At 45.9% G+C, this 21,555-nt stretch overlaps 1 protein-coding gene across 5 annotated transcripts in view; it reads left to right on the plus strand.

Annotated features, from left to right (window-relative positions):
* The window catches only part of FLT1 (fms related receptor tyrosine kinase 1), a 197,680-nt gene that overhangs the window by 140,829 nt on the left and 35,296 nt on the right, over window positions 1–21,555 (plus strand). For 3 of the 5 annotated variants that reach the window (XM_081549343.1, XM_081549345.1, XM_081549344.1), the window contains 2 exons: window positions 14,406–14,512; window positions 19,526–19,658. In XM_081549343.1, coding sequence (XP_081405469.1) covers window positions 14,406–14,512; window positions 19,526–19,658 — 240 coding nt within the window. Of the gene's footprint in view, window positions 1–3,085; window positions 4,504–9,106; window positions 9,318–14,405; window positions 14,513–19,525; window positions 19,659–21,555 lie in introns of those variants that run through there. The other 2 variants (XR_014071092.1, XR_014071093.1) reach the window with 2 other exon arrangements.

The following is a 21,555-nucleotide window of genomic DNA, read 5'->3' on the forward strand; positions in this document are numbered from 1 at the left end:
CTTTGGCCACATGGCTTCCTTTCAGAAAAGAGATTAGACCTCGATTTTAATTCTCCAGTGCCAAGAATCGTCCAAAAACATAACATTTACAGCACCATAAAGTCTTCATATTGGCACCTCTTAGGTGTACACATCTATGACTCACTGAGGTTTCACATGTCATTCAATAGCCTATTTGCAGATGCTCCCCCAGGAGACCTCAGAGTGTAAGAATTTCCGAAGGAGGAACTAAGGGAGAAGGCAAAATTCATCAACTTTTCTGCCCTGGAAACTACACTACTTAAAGATGGTAACTGAGAATTCATCTTCTCCATTCTTTTTTTTTTTTTGGCTGCATCTTGAGGCTTTCTAGATCTCAGCTCCCTGACCGGAGATTGAACCCAGACCATGGGCGTTAAAGCATTGAATCCTAACCCTAGACCACCAGGGAACTCCCCATCAATCCCAGTCTCTTCCAAGGAAATGATCTTGGAGAGTCTCCTAAAAAATCTGAAACTACCACCAATTTACAGTTTCAGAAAAAAGTCGAGGGTAGCATTTCCCAAACCCTTTCAGTTATGGTCCTATTTGTCTCCCCAGTCATCCTTGTTTTAAAGTATCAACTCATTTGGTTACACACAGAGAAGATAATGCATCAAGGGTACCTCTCTCTTTAACACCTCCTTCTGTAAAGGACTGCTCATTGATCTTTTAACAAGGACCCCAGACTGCATCAGGGAGGGCGGGATGGAGATCTGAGAAGGGGGTGCCCCCAGAGAGCAAAGGGTTCTTCCTGATCCTCAATCCTGGGCTCTGATGGGTTGGGAGAAGCCCCTGCCTGAAGCAGAGATATTTACGCAAGTTCGTAGATGACCGCTTCCTGACCCTTACCCTCTTCTGCCAGGCTGCCCTGAGTTTCCTAGAAGCCCCATTGCTTCATGACCTCGGTGAGTCTATCCCACCCATTGGCCGTGACCACACTCTTCTAGCTGACTAAGTCTGCTGTCACCCCTTCTGCAGCTGTGGCCAGAGCAGGGGCACTGTGGAGCCCCAGGCTGGATCAGGGGCTAATAAGCCAGGGCTCTGGCCATCAGTCAGCCTGACTCACAGCAGAAGGCTAGGCATGGCCTAGGTTCACCAAGTTAACACAGCCTAGAATGCCTTCTGTTCCGACGCCTCCCTGTTTCAGGCGAATCCTCCTTATTCTCTAGAGCCAGTTTAGATGCTTTCTGCTCTGTTACATCCTCCAGGATGAAAGCTGAGTCAGATATATGTCATTTTCTCTCCTCGCCCACACCATTTTTCTTCCATCTTAAATCAGAACTTACTCTATTCTTATTTTTGTGATTTGTTAGGAGTCGATATGCTTCTCTTTGGGGGCTTGCCTGGTGGCTCGGTGGTAAAGAACCCGCCTGCCAATGCAGGACATGCAGGTTCAATCCTGGGTCGGGAAGATCCCCTGAAGGAGGGCATGGCAACCTACTCCAGTATTCTTGCCTGGACAATCCCTGACAGAGGAGCCTGGTGGGCTCCAGTCCACGGGGTGTTGAAGGGTCAGATAGTGACTGAGCACATGCGTCTCTTTGCTACTGAATTACAAGCTTTTTGAGGCAGGAGCTGTGTCAACCAATTGTCTGCATTCCCTCCCTAGCACTTAGTAGGAGACTGGTATTTACTTAGTACGTTTATTTAGTACCTTTATGTGCAGGTGCCAGGCTAGACACTTGACACACTGAATCCCTCTAACTTCATGAGAATCCAAAGAAGGGGTATTATACTCATTCTACAGATAAGAAGATGGAGACTTGAAGAGATTAAATTACTGGCCCAAAGTCGCACCACGAACATGCAGCATGGCCAGGACTTACTTGAGTCTAGGTCTTTGCAAACTGCAGAAGGAAGGTTTCCATCCTTCCGAAGCATCCTGGGAGCTTGTCTGCAAGGCCTTAGGGTGTAACTGAGTCCGTGGACTTCTCCAGCCCCGCCCCACTCCTTGTTTTCACATCTCCCCGCTTCTAGATGGCCTCCCCGGATTCCTCCTCCCACGAATGTCACGCTTTTCAGCCAAGTAGGCAACGTGGTCATCTCTCCAAGTTCCTATCAGCCTGGATCATTCGCTCTTGAGGAAAGGGGAAGAGATTTTTATTGAACGGCCCACCTCAGCTGCCATTCAGCTAAGCTGACCCCTGTCATCAGTGGACATCATCCCTTCCCTCTCAGACAGCATTCCTCCTTCTCTCGCCCTCCTCCAATCCACGCCCAAGTCTAGACTCATCTTTTTACAGGACTCATCTTTTTTAAAAAAATTTTTATTAGAGTATAGTTGATTGACAGTGTGTTAGTTTCAGATGCACAGCTGAGTGAATCAGTTACGAATCTACGCATACTTACTCTGTCTTAGATTCTATTCCCAGACAGGCCATTACAGAGTATGGAGCAGAATTCCCCATGCCTTACAGCAGGTCTTTATTGGTTATCTACTTTATACAGAGTGGTGTTAAATGACTCATCTTTGACACATTTCTCCCCTGCTTCAGATCCTGCAGGGGTTTCTGGCCACCATTCTCCTCATCCCAGTGCACCAGGTCCTCCTCCAGTCTCAGCTCTCATCCCTCTCCCCACGCCCCAGCCCCTCAGCTGGACTAAAACCAGAACACACCCCGTCCTCCCTGGTCCTCTGCCCTTACACATCATTCTCCTTTGGTCTGAACAGCCTCCCTTCCCCACTTGTTCTCCTCCAGACAATCCTACTCTCACCTTTTATTCTTTATTTTTATTGCTGTCCACTTAATTCACAACATTGTGTTAGTTTCAAGTACACAGCAAACTGATTCAGTTCTACACATACACACACACACACACACACACACACATATATATATATATTCTTTTTCAGATTCTTTTCCATGACAGGTTATTATAAGATACTGAGAATAGCTCCCTGTGCTACACAGTGGGTCCCTGGTGTTTATCTATTTTATATATAGTAATCCTAGTGAAGTGAAAGTCGCTCAGCGTGTCTGACTCTTTTACGACCCCATGGACTATAGCCCGCCAGGCTCCTCTGTCCATGGGATTCTTCAGGCAAGAATACTGGAGTGGGTAGCCATTCCCTTCTCCAGGAGATCTTCCTCACCCAGGGATTGAACCCACATCTCCCGCATTGCAGGCAGATTCTTTACCGTCTGAGCCACCAGGGAAGCCCATACAATAATCCTAGTCATTTTTTAAAATTCACTTTCACTCTTGTGTCACCTTCTCTACACCTGCCCTCCAGTCTCACCATCATCCCCACCTCACGCTCCCACAGCACTTGACAAGGACCTTTAAGGCAATGCTCATCACTGCGTACTATTTACTTTTTTATTCCAGAGCCCTTGAGAAATGTTCGTTAGATTAGCCTATTTAGAAAACCATCACTGAATGTATGAAAAAAGAAATACATCATTATACTGTTGAGGGCAACAGAGAGGAGCCAAATTAAATTAATTGTTAACTCAACAGCTTATCTATTTGCCCAGGACTGTGCAGGATACGGGGGGCTTCCCTGGTGGCTCAGACGGTAAAGAATCTGCCTGCAATGTGGAAGACCTGGTTCGATCCCTGGTCAGGAAGATCTCCTGGAGAAGGGAATGGCTACCCACTCCAGTATTCTTGCCTGGAGAATCCCATGGACAGAGGAGCCTGGTGGGCTACAGTCCAAGGGTCACAAAGCATTGGACACTACTGAGTGACTAACTTTCACTTTCGTGCAGGATATGGGCTTTTGAGAAATGCTCCCTAACATGCATATGCTTTGAAAACCTCATTGAAAGGCAATTAAGGGGGATATGAAACCATTAAAACCAGATCAATAGACATTTTGAGCTCCTCGTACAAGTAAAATAGAAACACTAATTGGTAGTAAACAGACTATACAATGCTGCTGCTAAGGGCTAACGGACTTCATAGAGGCCGAAAACGATAGGGAGAGTGACTTGACCTCTGAATGAAGCCTTGCAAGATGTTGGATTGGCCAAGTGAATGAAACAGGAAAGAAGACAGCGAGTTATGAGTAATTCTGGACTTCCCACATCCATATCACCCTTGGCAATGACAAAGTCTAAATAATTCTTAACATTTCCTATTGAATAGTCCATTGACTTCTCTGAGGAACTGGTTACTTTTTAAAACATTTTATTCTGTTGAAGTACAGTTGATTTACAATGTTATGTTAATTCCTACTATACGGCAAAGTGATTCAGTGTTACATAGACACACCTTCTTTTTCATATTCTTTCCATTATGCTTTATCACAGAATATTGAATATAGTTCCAGGTACTATACAGTAGGACCTCGTTGTTTATCCATTCTACATGTAATAGTTTGCATCTGCTAATCCCATCTGCTTATAACCACATAGTATTATTTTTGTTTTTGCAGTCAGTTTTCATTTAGAGGTAGGTAACTTCACTTTTCAAAGAAGGCAATGGCACCCCACTCGAGTACTCTTGCCTGGAAAGTCCCATGGACGGAGGAGCCTGGTGGGCTACAGCCCATGGGGTCGCTAAGAGTCGGACACAACTGACCGGCTTCACTTTCACTTTTCCCTTTCATGCACTGGAGAAGGAAATGGCAACCCACTCCAGTATTCTTGCCTGGAGAATCCCAGGGACGGCGGAGCCTGGTGGGCTGCCGTCTATGGGGTCGCACAGAGTCAGACATGACTGAAGCGACTTAGCAGCAGCAGCAACTTCACTTTTACCCTGAGGGGGGTTGCTTTCTGGCATGCCAGCCTTACGAGTAGGATTTTCTACCAGATATCCCTCCCCTGTGAGGACCCTGAGTTTCGTTTCCAGTCCCCAGCACACTCTGGGAAGCCATGAAAACTGAATCTGCTGTTTACAAGGTTCTGTAAAAACCCTCAGAGTATCAATGCCTTCACAATCCTACTCAACCCTACTTCATTCCCACTTTCAAGCATATTTTGGCCTGTTGTGTCAGATTGTTTTAAACTTTTATGAAGATTTTTTAAAATACCCAGTTGTTTTAGATAATTTCAGGGGGAGAGTTGATGCAAATCATTTAGCCTTTTGGTGGTGGCAGAACTGATTTCCTCCCACACCCCAAGGAATTGGTCCTTTTGATTCATGACCTCTTTTCCCTCATGGGGCATCAATCTTCAATATCACTTAGAGAAATGGTATAATTTGCAAGGTAGCTGCAGCTGCTCTGTACATGGCTCCTTACTTTCACCCATAATTGCCCCCAACAGCCATGCTTTTTTTGAGTTCTTATGTCTGCTTTTTATAGTTCTCTTTCCTCCTCCTTTGCTCTCTTTTGCAGTTTTTTTTCCTGCTCTCAGAGTGACTGTTGTATCTAGCCTCTCTGCTGAAAAATCATGGTTAGCTGAGAAATTACCTGATCAACCATCATCAAACCACGCCTGAAATATCCATACCCATTTCTAAGAGAAGCATAAACAGATGAAGCCATATCCTAATAGGGTAATGATAAGACAGAGCAAGGAAAGGAGGATGTTTATTCTAAAAATGAGTCAACTTGAGGAGAGGGAGTGACATGACTGTTTTCTTCAAATATTTAAGGCATTATCAGACAGAGGAGACCCTGGCCTTACTCTTTAACACTCCAGAAAAGAGAACCAGAACCAAGGGAGGGAGATGGTGGCAACGTTTCAAGGAGGCAGGTTTCAGCTCCCTAGAAGAAGATAATCTCGAATAGGAAGAATTTCTGAAAGTTGATATTATGTGGACCTTACAAATTAGAGGCAGTATCTTGAATAGAAGTACTCTGGGCTCATTGAATAAAAATTTGAGCCTTAGATGCTGCTCAGAACAATTAAAGGTGGTACCCGCTTAGTAATTTCATCACTGAAATGAGATTCTTGCTTCTGGAGTCTAAATCACTCCTTCTCTCTCTGGTGGCTATGAATTAGGTACATCAAGCTGCAGACTTGGCTCCCTAATATATGCAACCTAGACCCTCCCCTCTGACCTATATCTTGTCAGGTTGAGTTTAGGAAGTGAAGCCGGGCAAATAAGTTGTGTCTGTGACTATGTTTAACAGATTGAAAGAGGTTCATGCATTAGCCAGGAAGGAAACTGTCTGCTCTTTTTATTTCCTTTGAAAAAGAATTCTTATACTCCTAGATAAAACAATGTGTTATTTTTGTATCTGAAAAAGATGAGCGGACTAGGGAATCAAAGTGGCTTCTTTAAATAATCACAGGTCTTGTTTGGTTTGGACTGCCCAGGAGCACATGTGGAATGCTCAAAGGGGAAGTGCTAATATTAAAAACAACAACAACAAAACTGTTACTAACCAAAATAATTTCAGAAATTAACAGCCCTCCATAGTCCATGGAACTCAACGGGACTGTTACAATGCAAGGGTGGCACGTTTTCATCCAAGGATTTAAAATAAACTATATTTTATTATTATAAGTAATAACCACTATATATATGCATGTGTGTATATATATTGGTTTGGCCAAAAAATTCGTTCGGGATTTTATACAGTGTCACAGAAAAACGTGAACTTTTTGGCCAACCCAATATACATATACACACATTCTTCTAACACATTTAGGCTTTGCTATTGAAATAACAGCAAAGCATAATAATAGCATTTATAATTATGCAAGAGAAAACAACTTGAAGAATAGCCACCATTTTTAACATTTGTTAAAAGCTTATTTATTTTTTTGGCTTGTGTCAGGTTTTCTTTGCGGCACGGGGGGCTCAGTAGTTGCTCTGGCAGCATGTGGGATCTTAGTTCCCTGACAAGGAATCAAACCCACATCCCCGGCCTTGCAAGGTGGATTCCTAACCACTGGACCACCAGGGAAGCCCCTGTAACATTTTTTGAGGATGACTGATGGATGCAAACAGGTGTGGTTGTGAATTTTGTGCCACAATAACCTCACAGTGACACGTTTCAGGAAAGGATGCACACAGCAGGAAGAATACGCTATGTTCCTCAACAAAGTACTAAGAGTAAAGAGAAGGAAAAGCTTGGAACAGACTCGTCTTAGGGACCAGCCTCTCCCCTCTATCCTTCTGAGCCTCTCTGACCTCTGACACCGCTCTCTGCCCTGGCTCTCCTGGCACTAGGAAGGGTGTGATAAACTAATTCACACGGAGACGTTGGTGACTGATGTCTCTCCTCTCATGAGTTTCCCCAGGAGAGGAGAGAGAGAGTTGAGCTGGCAGCTCCCCGATTTCACCCGGGAGGGCTGGGGGTGGGCTGTGCGTGCCTTTGTACTGAAACCTAAACAATGACATAAAGCTGGCCTTGATCGAGAATGCAAAAAATGGTGCTGGAATTCAGTTAGAACATCTCACGCTTGTTGACCGTGCAGTGCACCATTTTAAGCACATAATATGCATCAGTCTTCTTCACTTTTGCAACAATCCAAGGAGGGTGTTTTTCCTACTTACAAGTGAGAATCTGAGGCCCCGAGAGGGTGAGGGCTCTGTCCAGGGTTACGAAGCTGGGAGGTGGCGGTGCTGAGAACTGGATCCCTATTTAACCACTCTGCTTACCTCCCCCTCCACCTGGTGGGGAAGAGGCCCTGTTCCGAAGTCAGGTGCATCCCTGCCCATGAGCCATGCAACCCTGGACAGATGACTTCCCTCCTGGAGCCTCAGTCTGCTCATCTGCAAAATGGGTATGAATTATGGCATGCCAACCATACAGGGTTGCTGGAAGGATTAACAAACTTAACAGTGCATATGGCATACGATAAAAACTTCTCAAATATATGAGGAGAATGGCAGACTACAGTCCAGAAGGTCACACAGAGTTGGACACAACTGAAGCAACTTAGCATGCACGCCTTATTTGTTAATAATGGTAAATTGAATTCCGTTTCAACAAAACTTGCTATATTATACTTTTTCTAGACTTAGCCAGTAAGTCACACAAACGGTGTTCCAGGCCACAAAATTCCTATTTGGCCTACGGCTTTAACTTACTGTGATAAAAATGTGTTATAGAACTGATGGAATAGCAATTTTAAGTATCTTTACCTAAAGTTCCTCTTGAAATACTTCAAATTTAATCCAAATACAGTATGTCCACACATCACTGCCCAAGTTGGTGTCTGTATACCAAACTATGTAGTATAAATATAAAGCTTCACAATTCGTATGTATACCTAAAAGTAAGTGTGTGTCTGTGTGCTCAGTCGCTTCAGTCATGTCTGACTCTGTGCAACCCCATGGACTGAAGCCCATCAGGCTCCTCTGTCCATGGGATTCTCCAGGCAAGAATACAGGAGTGGGTTGCCATTTCCTCCTCCAGGGGATCTTCCCAACACAGGGGTCAAACCCACATCTCCTGCTTCTCCTGCATTGGCAGGCGGGTTCTTTTGTGTTGAGCTACCAGGGAAGCTCTCATAATCAGTATGATAGTCAATCTAAATGTCCAATAAGCCTTAGAGAAATTATACAATAAGGATAACTGGGTTACTGGTTACTGGATTTTAGGTCAAAGGAGCTAGCCTTGCTTGATTTACTCCCATGGGCAGCCAGGACCAGGTGTATTGATTGATTTTCTTTTTATGTGTATTTAAACATTTATTGAGTCTTTCACTAGGCCCGTGCTTGAGATGCAGAGTGAACAAGAAGCACAGCCTTCTCTTAATGTCCCAATAGCATAATGGGAAATAAACCCACACGAACAGTTCCCTCAAGTTAAAACAACACCAGAACCAGAGGATAACTCCTAAGCCATGCTGAGTATCAGGCCAGTTTCTCAGGGAAAGTAACTCAGTGGTTTACAGAAAATGGCCTGTACTTGGATCATAGTCTGATTAGTTTTAGAAGGAAGACCAAACTGTGTTTTATGCAATATGTTTGGATGAAAAAAAAATTTATGTTGCGCTTGAAGTCCAAAAAATAATGAGAGGAGTACTTCCGTGGTGGTCCAGTGGTTAAGACTCTGTGCTCCCAATGCAGGGGGCATGAGTTCGATCCCTGGTCAAGGAACTAACATTCTGCATGGGTGTGTGTGTGTGTGTGTGTGTGTGTGTGCGCGCGTGTGTGCGTGTGCGCGCGTGTGCGTGTGCGCGCATGTGTTAGTCGTTCAGTTGTGTTTGACTCTTTGCGACCCCATGGACTGCAGCCCACCAGGCTTCTCTGTCCACGGAATTCTCAAGGCAAGAATACTAGAGCGGGTAGCCATTCTCTTCTCCAGGGAATCTTCCCCACCCCGGGATCAAACCTGTGTCTCCCGCATTGCAGGCAGATTCTTTACCATCTGAGCCACCAGGGAAGCCCACATGCCACGTAGCATGGCCAAAAATAAAATAAAAAATAAATAAAAACAAAAAGTAATAAGAGGATTTTTGAAAAGGAAAAGAGAGTGAAGCCTCCAAAATAACACCTAGTTTTATCCATCTCCCCTGTGAGGTAGGGTGCTGTTGTCACATCCACACTTTAGGGATGGGGTGATGATGCACAGAATCCCCGGTTGCACACACAACTGTGTGCAGGGTCAGAGAAAGACTTCCTTCTCTACAGTCAAGGCAAGCCTGGGGCCAGGGCCCTGGCCTCTTGCTGGGGAGTTGCCCTCACTTCTTGGGAGGCATCACCCAGCTACACCACATGAGCTGAGCTGTGTGGTTCTGCTGCCCATTCATTCAGGTAGTCTGGGGCTACAAAGAGCCACGTGTCCCAGCCGGGATGATGCTGCCATGTCACACAGCCCGGGTCCCGTGCAGACAGCGCTGCCCACCACTGTCAGAAAGGCTCAGGGCAGGACGGCAGGACACAGCCAACCTCCACCAACTCTAGACAAGACACGCCATCTTCAGAACTCAGCCCTTCCCCCTGCCTCCCCTTCCTATCCTAGCAGGGACGGGACGAAGCCTGGGAGGGTAACTGACATGGGACGTTCTGGGCAGCCTCGTCAGTAATCTGAAACACGAGGTACAAATACCTGACCTCTTTGAATCAGCCACCTTCTTGTCAGCATATAAAAATACCCTCGGACCACGTCCACGCAGCGCTCTCACACCCATCAGACAGGAGGGACGGCCGTGAGATCCAGCGCTAAGTCCCATTATTGTCAAATCCACCCATGTTCCTTCGCCTCCTACGCCTGCCATGTACAGCTGGGCTTTTTCATGCACCAAGTTCATCAGCTGACACCAGCAAGGCGAAGCTGGGTCCAAGGCAGGCCAGTATGTGATTGTCTGACCCCTGAAAACACAGCCGACAGAGGATGGGAAGAGATGCTGCTGACTTAGGTCAACCTACAGCGGATGATCCACATGGTTACTTTCCAAGTGAAAATGGAAATCAAGTTACTAGACGAGACAGAGGCAGAGCCCGGATACCAGGTCTCACAAAATGAGTTTAGTTTTCAAAAAACAGTAACAGTATTAAATAGATCTTTCCCTTCTAACCAGTGTTCATTGAAGATGTTTTTAATGAGCTGATGCCTTAAATGCCTAAGTGCACCCAGACACATTCAGTCCCACTACAAGGAATCTGCCTGAGTAAGGACTGTGGAATTACTTTGGGGGTCAACTTCCTGCCCCTGGGAATGCAGTGGGAAAGTTCCCACCGTGGGCGGGGTCTCTCCGGGTCAGTCTTTGCAGAGACTGTATGCAGACCATGCTCAGTCCCAAGATGTTCTTGGCTCCTCCAGCAGCCAAAGGCCACTGTGCCCCGAGCAGGTCCCAGGCTGGTTTTTGGTTTCACAAAACATATCTGCAGCATAAGCAAAGACGTGTGTGTGTGTGTGTGTGTGTGTGAATACTGCGAGGAAACATTAAATCTCTCACCTCAGGGGCTCATATATGCTCAGTTGTTCCGTTGTGTCCAACTCTTTGCAACCCCATGGACTGCAGCCCACCAGACTCCTCTGTCCATGGGATTCTCCAGGCAAGAATACTGGAGTGGGTTGCCATTTCCTCCTCCAGGAGATCTTCCCGACCCAGGGACTGAACCTGCATCTCTGCATCTCCAGCATTGCAGGTGGATTCTTTACCGCTAGTGCTACCTGGGAAACCCCAGGAAACCCAAACTCATTAACTTGCACTTACTATCTTCCCATCAAGAGGACCCAGACTGAGAGAAGAGGGGGTCATGCCTGGAAATTTCTCAGTCGATCTCATGAGATTCAAGGAAGAATAACCACAAGCTGCCAGAGCAGCAAATGAAGCCAAGTTCACTCAGGCGGGAAGCCTGCCTGCCACGTGCCAGGCACAGTCCTCCGCACCCGAGGCATCACTGTGCATGAGAGAACCACCTTCTGCTGCTTCACTCAGAGCTCTGAACGCAGCTGTCGGTTCATACCTGAACACCAGATCATGAGCTCCTTTCCGTGCCCCTTCATTTACCACCACATTCCAGCCCCCAGACCAGAGCCTGGGACTCGGGTGATGTTCTACATGCTTATTGGGTGAATATACGAGAACAGGAATTTGGCCTGAACCCTTTGAAAGCTTCATGAAACTCTCTAGAGACAAATCAAAATATGACTTATCTACCCAATGGTGAGTGGGAACAATGAGTAAGGTATGACCTCACCCCTGGGAAGTTGATATCCTGGTAGAGAAACGGTGAAGGCAGAAGCACAGAGGTGGAAGGGCTGGTCTATTTATGAAACCACAAGTATTTTAATGTAGAGCATGTGGGGGGATGGTTGGGCAGCAGGAGACGAGGCTGAAGAAACAGATGAGGTTGGGCAGACAGGATGTAAGAGCTTGAGTTTATCTCCTGACAGTACTGGGGGTAGGCAGCAGTGATGGAATTTAAGGAGTCCCAATCACTTTGTTGACAAAGGTCCATACAGTCAAAGCTATGGTTTTTCCAGTAGTCATGCACAGATGTGAGAGTTGGACCATAAAGAAGTCTGAGCACTCAAGAATTAATATTTGCGAACTGTAGTGTTGGAGAAGACTCTTGAGAGTCCCTTAGACAGCAAGGAGTTCAAACCAGTCACTCCTAAAGGAAATCAATGCTGAATACTCATTGGAAGGACTGATGCTGAAGCTGAAGCTTCCCTGATGCTGGGAAAGATTGAGGGCAGGAGGAGAAGGGGGCAGCTGAGGATGAGATGGTTGGGTGATACCACCAACTCAATGGACATGATTTTGAGCAAACTCTGGGAGATGATGAAGGATAGGGAAGCCTGGTGTGCTGTAGTCCATAGGGTCACAAAAAGTTAGATATGACTGAGTGACTGAACAACAATAGGATGGAATCTGTGATTTGGCAAGATTGTGTGGGCTCGAGCAGAGGAGAGACTGGGGATTCGAGGCTGGTTAGGAAGCTGCTGTGGTCATTCAGGAGGACTACAGGGGCCTTGACTTAGGTGGTGATCCTGCAGTAGGACAGGAGGAGAGGATTTCATGAGCCATGGAAGCAGAATGAACAGGAACTGGGGGTGGGCTGAAAAGAGAGGAAATGCCAGAGTCCCCTCCGGATGAGAAAATACACGGTGGCGGGGACCATGGCCCACAGGGAGTATTTGTACATGGTGGCTGAATGGAGAAGAGGAAAGAGGCTCCAGTTTTTAGCTTGTTTATTTGTTCCTGTTCCGGACAGAGAGGCTGCACTGGCTCCAGCTGCCTGAGTTGAGACCACAGGGATGCTCAGAATTCTTGCCCCACCTCTTGCCCTGCCTCCATCAGAGCCCTGCCATTTCCCAATTCTGGATCATCACTCACACCTTCCCTCTGCCTATAGTGCCTTCCCCTGCCTTCACCCCTGCAGGTCAAGATCCATTTCAAGTGTCACCTCTCCCTCAGCCTCCAGACTCTCTGCCCCTCATTTCTGTCCATTTGCCTTAAGCCTCCTGGTTGGGTTGTAAGTGAGCTCCTGGTAGCGACAGCTTTCCCTGAGTTACCCACTCATCTCCTTGTCTGGAGTTGGATTCAATACGTCTTCACTGAATTAAAACAAAGAGCCCAGGGACTTCCCTGGTTCAGTGGCTCAGACTCTGTGCTCAAACAATGCAGGGGGCCCCCCCGGTTCAATCCCTGGTCAGGGAACAAGATCCTACATACCACAAGGAAGATCAAAGGTCCCGTGTGCTGCAACTAAAACCTGGCACAGTCAAACAAATAAGTTAAAATAAACCAAGACCCCCCCACCTAGATGAAGCCCTTATCCATGAAATGGGGATATTCTTGCCCCCCTGCTTCATAGGCAGGTGTGAGGACTTGACGCATAGTAAGTGCTCAATAAAAAATACCATCATCCACATCACGATTTCTTGGGGCGGGGGCGCGGTGTGGGGCAGGAGGTGCCATGGAACACAGCATGCAGGATCTTAGTTCCCCATTCAGGGATCGAACCACTGGCCCGCCTGGGAATTCCCTCACCATTTCTAAAAGGAGTAAGTTTCACTTGATCTTGGCCTCACTTAATACTAAGTCTCTGTCTCCCTTTAATGGGCTTCCCTCATAGCTTAGTCAGTAAAGAATCTGCCTGTAATGCAGGAGACCCAGGTTTGATTCCCGGGTCGGGAAGATCCCCTGGAGAAGGAAATGACAACCTAACTCCAGTATTCTTGCCTGGAAAATCCCATGGACCGAGGAGCCTGGCAGGCTACAGTCCATGGGGTTGCAAGAGTCGGACATGACTTAGTGACTAAACTACCACCAATGAAGGTCAAGGACAAGGGCATCCCTTTAGAGCTCCCGGGACACTGTCCCCTGGCATCGAGAAGCAGGGAACCTCAGTCCTGGCTCACTGGGGCATTCCTTTAAATCCCAAGGAGGATCCTCTCTGGAAGCTTCTCTTGGATATCTTGGGTCTTTTCTTTCTGGGCGTGGAGAAATGGTGCTCGGCTTTCATCTCCGATTCTGAGGAACAAGGTGATGGGGAAGAATCAGCTCCAGCAGGTCCCTTGGCTCAGCTCTGTCTGAGGAGGAGCCCCAGACGTGAGTGGTCAGACCCAGAGGGTTGGCCTGTCTGTTCCAAGAGTGAGCGGGTGATTGTGACAGTCCTGGAGTTTTATTTTTATTTTTAAAGTCTACTTTGAAGAAGTTTGTGATTCCCCAAGGAGACTTTTTATGTCCTTTTTTTTTTCCTTTTTCTTTAGAATTTCCTCTCAAACCCATTAGGGAGATTTCACATCGTCCAGATTTAGCACTTTAATGAGGTCTTGTTCCTGCCTTAATTTTTTTTCCCATTTTTAATTTCTCCTCTGATTTTTAACTCACTATTTCTGGAGTTGTTGGCAAACTCCACAGCAACATTTCTGGAAAGTCTTTTCATTTCCATGTGAGTTTATGACGATAATAGCGTGAACCCTGCCTGACCCAGAAGGTGAGAGGCTCTATGCTGGGAGCTGATTGTGTTCGCCCGTGATGAAGCACTTGGGGGCCACTGACCTTCTGTCAAATCACAGACCCAGGGGTTGTGAGCTGCTGTTTAGCGCCCTCTTGGTGTTTTTATCTCTCCAGGGACCTCAGACAAGTCTAACCTGGAGCTCATCACTCTGACGTGCACCTGTGTGGCTGCAACCCTCTTCTGGCTCCTGTTAACACTTTTTATCCGAAAACTGAAAAGGGTAAGAATATTTCAGATGAAATTCTATGCTCCTTTTGGCAAAAATCTGCCACAAGGCCCAGTGGCACTGCTGGTGTAGTGACATCATGCTAGATTTCCCCAAAAAATGCCTGCTCCCCCAAATGCCTGATGTCCAGAGAAGGCACTGAACAGGTGAACGTGGCAGATGAATCATTAAACTGTCTCTCAGGACTTTCCTGTTGGCCCAGCAGTTAAGACTCCGCACTTCCACTGCAGGGGGCAAGGTTTCAATCCCTGGTCAGGGAACAAAGATCCCGCATGTCTGATGGCCAAAAAAAAAAAAAACCCCAAAAAACAAACATCTCTCCCTAACGTGGTGTGTTCAAAAAAAAAAAAAAGCTAGAACAAGGAACAGATGACTATGTCCCACACACGGAAGGAACATTTTCGGTGTAAAATGAAGTCTTTAAATGCCACACGAGATCTGAGAAATATTCATTTTCTTAATCTCACTCTCTGATAAGAGACAAAAAGGAAAAGGCAAAATAAAGACCCACCTCTGTCTTTGTCTGCTGTTCCATACTCTGAGCCCCATGATAAAATTAAGTTCTTCAGCATGTGAGGCTCAGGTTGGAATTCAAGACATCAGATTCCTATCATTAGGCCTGTTAGCACAACTTGCTTCTCAGAATTTTACTGGGAGGGGGGATGAGCCAACACGCATTTGTTCATTCACGCCTGAAATATTTCCCAGGTGCCCGCTCAGGGCAGAAGCCAGGCCCTGTGTAGGGCTCTCTGGTGACAGTGCAGAGGAGAGGCTGCTGTGTGTAGTCTGGGGAGCGACTGACTGTAGCACAGGCAGACGTCAAGTGGTGACCAGAGTCAGCCGACTACATAGCATGTAAGGGAGGGGAAGTCTGCAGGCAGAGGAGATGCGGTGAGGACAGACTGACCTGGGCAGAGATGGGGACGGCGGACAAGGGGAGGCAGGAGAGGAGAGGCTGTCCAAGCAGGCCCTGTAGGCCGCGGGAAGCAATTTCCTCCGTGTTTTAGAAGAGGAAGCCTTGGCGGGGTGGGCCGGGGGTGGGGTTGAGCAAAGATAGGTGATTGTAAGTGTCAGAGACCTGTGTCTGGAAAGACGATTTCAGGCAGTATGAGGAGAAAGGACCAGAGCGGACAAGAGTGAATAGAGAAGAACCCAGTGAATAGAAGAATGCAGTCCAAGTCAGAAATGACGGTCGCTTAGTCTAAAGGATTAGACTTGAAGAGATATTTAGGAGATAAAATCAACAGGACTTGTAAAGTACCAAGGAGAGACCTCCTCAATTTCTAGAGCTGTATTAGGCCTTATTAACATGCAAGTCTTTTTTTTTTTTAGAGAATGATTATATTATTTTTATTTAAATTTTTTAATTTATAAAGACTAGTTTTGGTTGCTGTTAAAAGATAATACATTAAAATGTAATATAGAGAATAAAAATATATCAAAGAAACAGTTATCTTTAAGTAGTTCTGAATTAGAAAATCATTACGTAACATAATAAGCTCCTCATCTCTTATGCTTTAATTATTTTTTTAAAAATCGCTTTAAATTACTTTCACCATTTTATGTGCTGAGTGTTTGTGGCACATTTGGGGAGCTCTTTATGTCATATCTCAGTTAGTCCTTTAAAAAACACAAAGATATAAAAATATTGTTATTCCCATTTTAAAGAGAGGGAAACTGAGGCTCAGAGAGGTACAGTAACCTGCCTAAGAGACACTCAGTTAGAGTCGCAGCTGAGTTTTGAACCCAGGTTGTGTGACCTTAGACTCACTGTTTGAAACCGGGAAGGCGCACTTTCCAGTGTTGGCATGTCGACTGGCAGCCCTCCTTCACGGTGAATAACCTGAGGCTTTTGCTGCATGGAGTGACTGGCTTTAAGACACGACAAGGAAAGTCACTGCTTTCGAAAGAAACAAAAGTTAAACAACGGGATTTGGAAAGGGGAGGTACATCATATAGGAAAACACATCTAACAAAAGTGGAACCTGCCAAATCTGCAAGGGTGGTACAAAGACTCCAGAGTTCAAAGGAGGAGAGGGCAGAGAAACTTCAGAGAGAGCTCCGTTTAGAGACAGACTTTGAAGGTTGTGGCTGGAAGGAAAGCAGTAGAAAAACAGCCCACCCTCACTCTGGCCCCATGTTAGGGAAAATGTCTGGGTACTTTGCATACGGGAGCTTAGTGGAAATAACACTGGAAAGGCACTCTGGGACTCAATCAAAGAGGTCCCCTGTATGTCTAAAAAGTTAGGAAATTTGAATGTCAATAAGAAAGGATGAAGGCAAGAAATGACCATCTCAATGACAGAAAGCCTATAGGATTTGAGAAGTAATTGGTTTGGGAAGGCGAAGAGGAACAAGGCATCAAAAACCTATCTCCAGCTGATTTCTCTTACTGCTGTGTAAATTCCTCACTGATAAGGACTGTATTTTCTCTTTTCATCCTCACCCTGCACAGGCCAACTAAAGCTAATATTTATTCATGCTTACTATACACCAGGTCCCTCATAGGGCTTTTCATAGACTATTTTGCATGATATTCACAGCAACTCTATGAGATAAGTACCACTACTGACACTGTCTTACTGGTAAGGAAACTAGGCTTAATAAAGTTAAGCAACTTGCCCAAGGTAATATGTAGGTTCTGATTCAAACCCAGGCCGTCAGCATCCATGCCTGGGCTCTGAAGCCCCTGACCGACCAATTTCCATGCCTAGTACCCAGTGGGTGCTCCGTGTTCTTGTCAATTGAAAGAATAAGCATTGGTCAACCAAGATTCTACCATCAGGCTCGTCTCAAAGCCCTTCCTGAAGGTCTGCTGGGTATCTCCTCTCATCTGCCTTAAGACAAACCACAGGATTCCTCAGGTGCCACGTGGGCAGACTGTCTTCCGTGGCCTGCTCCCCTGGCTCGGTCACTACCCCTGCCCAACTCCGTCAGCTCCCGCAGGACCCAAGCTGTCCCTGGCTGGGCAGCAGCTCTTCCTGTGCTCTTGGAAGACTGGAGATCGTATCTCATGGCCTTGGCTATCACCGACGCTGAGAGCTGGAGTCATCAAAGCTCCTCCATCCATGCCACTCATGAGCACCCAGCACCCTGGTGTGGGAACAAACACTCCTGTCCAGCCCTGTAGCCTCGAACTACTGTCTTTAAGTGGGACCCCCCCAACCCCCAGTCTACCATGCTGGCAAATGCAGCTCATGACAATGTGCTCCCTATCTCTCTCCATTTTCCACTCTTTGTGGAGGCCAGGCAATCTTTCTGCCCTGAGCTATCTGTCACACATTTCAGTGATAATTTTTGTGAGAAAGAGGCAGATTGCGAGTGATGGATGAGGTGAGCTGTGACAGTGCAGGACGGGGTGAGTCAGGGCCAAAGAATGTGGGCGGGTGTGAAGTCGAATGGATGGGGAGGTTTGTCTTCTCTGCTCAACTCTGATCCTGTTTAGGGAAATGCACAAACTCATTTAGGCCCTAAACTCGTTTAAATGAAGTGTAAGTAACTTCTAGGCAAGAGTTATCAAAACCCAGCCTCTATGGGCAAGCATACTTCCTTTCTATCCTGCCCACAGAAATGCAGTCAATTCTACAATTAATTAATATGAACAGGGTATATTACCCATGAATGTGAACCTAACACACTAAATGTAAATCTGGTTACGTATGATCTGAAATTGGGCTTCATTTGCATCACCAAAATAAAACAAGCACTAGAAGGTAGATGCCACCTTATTTATTTGACATCTTATTATACAAGTGGCCAAAAGAGCTTGGAATATAGCTGTGTAAAAGTCTTACACCTTTGCCTTTGAAATAATCAACTTTTATTTTTTTTAATTTTTTTTATAGCAAACATTTATTATTTCTTAACTTCCATTTCTCACTGAAGATAAATCTTTTTCCTTTTTGTACATTTTTGCTTTTTCATCTTTTTCCTGCTTGTGAGTCACAGCTATGTATGCTGAATATATAAACTTGCCATGTACTGAATAAGCTTGCATTTTACATGAATTTTAATGTAAATACAGTTTGGATGAATCGAGTCCATCTGAACAAGGATTCACAAAATTTTGGTCACCAGGAAACTTGTGGAGCCTACTTAATGTGGGTTCCTTTATATTATTCTTTCAGAAGGGCTGACTGTTTGGTGTTTAAGTTCTGAGCTCAGAACCTTTTTTCTGTAACTCCTCCAGGTAAATGTTATTCTAATCTCACTCTAGTCTTTTCAGGTTGCTGAGGCAACCAAGGGGCCTTCTGGGTGTCTTTAACCACTTCACAGGAAATGCGCCTCTCCACCGTCCCAGGGATCCTGGGTTTACTTGGCCACATTAGCCTTTCTTACAAATGCAGAAAAGCCACAACCAACTGCTGACCCATCTGCCACATGTATTCCTGGAGAATGACCATGGAAAGTTATTTATAGTCATTGTTTGGAATGATTTTATTAAAATACTTTGCATTTTTTCAGAAAAGAATTATTGTGTGATCACTGCTTGATGGTGATTTCGTCGCTAAGTCCTGTCTGACTCTTTGTGACCCCATGGACTGTAGCCCACCAGGCTTCTCTGTTCATGGAATTTCCCAAGCGAGAATATTGGAGTGGGCTGCCCTTCCCTTCTCCAGGGGATCTTCCCCACCCAGGGATCAACCCACATCTCCTGAATTGGCAGGTGGATTGTCTACCGCTGAGCCACCAGGGAGTTTCTGATCACTGTTTAAGAAAAAGCATTAAGGTCACTGGAGAATCTGAGTGCATTTGGTCCGAGACAGGACAGTGGCGGGGGTACCACAGAAACACATTGTGAGAAGAGTAAGGAGTGGCTTGATGAAAATTGCATGCTTGAGTGTGATGCTTCTGTGTGCATGCAGAGGGCACGTCCTGCTCCTGACCATGTGGTTTCAACCAAACGAACCAAAATAGGAGTTGATGATGCCAAGTATTGTTTTACATTACATATCTGGGTTTAAGTTGTTCCCTGGTTGGTGACTTTGAGATCTCTTTATTCCTTAGTCATCTTCTGAGATTAAAGCTGACTACCTGTCAATTATCATGGACCCAGATGAAGTTCCCCTGGATGAGCAGTGTGATCGGCTCCCTTACGATGCCAGCAAGTGGGAGTTTGCCCGGGAGAGACTTAAACTGGGTAATGTATTTGTTCCCTGGATTCCTAAACCTGCACCAAGCACCCACTTCCCACAAAACACAGTGCTCTGAGGGAAGCAGAAGTAACTAGATGCAGGATTCTACCCTCTAGTTGCTCACAAACCAGCAAGGGAGACAGACACAGAGATAAAGAATTCTCTAGAATGCTGAGACAGCAGGTCAAGGGGACAAGGCAGCACCTGTCCCTTCTTTCAACAGTTATCAGGCATCTTCACCGAGCAGCTGACACCCATCTCAGTGGTAGGGAAGCAAAGTTGCTTGAGTCCATCCCCTCGAAGGGAGAAGGACACAGACGTGACAGCAGATAAAGTGAAGGGGAGGGAAGCGATTAGTTTCAGCAGCGTCTTACAGGCACTCTTAGGTAACAAAACTTCTGTGGATGAGAAAGTGGTGAACATGTGCCCCAATGTTCATCGCAGCACTGTTTACAATAGCCAAGACATGGAAGCAACCTAGAGGTCCATCAACAGATGAATGGATAAAGAAGTTGTGGTACATAAATACAATGGAATATTACTGAGCCATTAAGAGGAATGAATGAGTCAGTTCTAGTGAGGTGGATAAACCAAGAACCTGTTACACAGAGTGAAGTAAGTCAAAAAGAGAAAAATATTGTATATGCTAAGTCACTTCAGTTGTGTCCAACTGTTTGCAACCCTGTGGACTGTAGCTCTCCAGGCTCCTCTGTCCATGAGATTCTCCAGGCAAGAATTTTGGAGTGGGTTGCCATGTCCTCTTCCAGGGGATCTTCCTCATTCAGGATTGAAACCACGTCTCTTATATCTCCTATATTGGCAGATGGGTTCTTTACCCCTAGCACTACCTGGGAAGCCCCAATCCCATGGACTTTAGTCTGCCAGGCTCCTCTGTCCAGGGGATTTCCCAGGCAAGAACACTGGAGTGGGTAGCCATTCCCTTCTCCAGGGGATCTTCCCAACCCAGGGATCAAACCCGTGTCTCCTGCATTGAGGGCAGATTCTTTACCATCTGAGTCAGGGAAACCCAAATATCATATATTAATACATACATAAGGAATCTAGAAAGATGGTACTGATGACCCTATTCACAGGGCAGCAGTGGAGTTGCAGACATGGAGAACAGACTTGTGGACACAGCCGGGAAACGAGAGGGTGGGACAACTTGAGAGAGTAGCTGGAAATCCATACATTACCGAGCATAAAATAGACAACTAGTGGGAATTCACCGAAGGACGCAGGGAGTTCGACCTGGTGCTCTGTGACAACCTAGAGAGGCAGGATGGGGTAGGGGCTTGGAGGGAGGTTCAAGAAGGAGGGGACACGGGTGCATCTATGGCTGCTTCATGTTGATGTGTGGCAGAAACCAACACAGCATTATAAAGCGATTATTCTCCAATTAAAAATAAATAAAATTTTTTAAAAAATTAGAAAGTGGTGACCTGGAACACAATTCAGAATGGGGAGGTGCAGGGAAACCGAGTAATTGGTGAAAGAGCCAGTACTTGGCACAACTGTGGATCAAAAAGCCCCATCGCACAAATCTATAAGTTACATACTTTGAATTTCCCTGGGTGTCTGAAATGGCCAACACAGAGAAGAAAGCCCTTCTCTTTCATGTTTATGCTCCACTGACAGAAAGGGAAGATTGTTGTTTCCTAGGTAACAGGGATGCTGTCAACACCAGGTAACGTGCTTTTCCTCCAGCTCAGCCCCCAAGTCCCTCCAGCTCAGAGGTCACAATGCATGCTACTCTTCAGCTCAGGAGCTACAGAACAACAGGAGCCTCCAAGACTCCTGTCCAGATACTCGGACAGTGGCTTCTGAAAGTTTTCCACTCCCTACTGTGTGTGCCAGAATCATTAGTATTTGGAACTAGGGAGAGAGATCTGGGAGCCAGTG

This window comes from Giraffa tippelskirchi, chromosome 12 (genome assembly GCF_054371585.1).
Source record: "Giraffa tippelskirchi isolate mGirTip1 chromosome 12, T2T-mGirTip1v1.2.pri, whole genome shotgun sequence".
In the NCBI taxonomy this organism is placed as follows: Eukaryota; Metazoa; Chordata; class Mammalia; order Artiodactyla; family Giraffidae; genus Giraffa; species Giraffa tippelskirchi.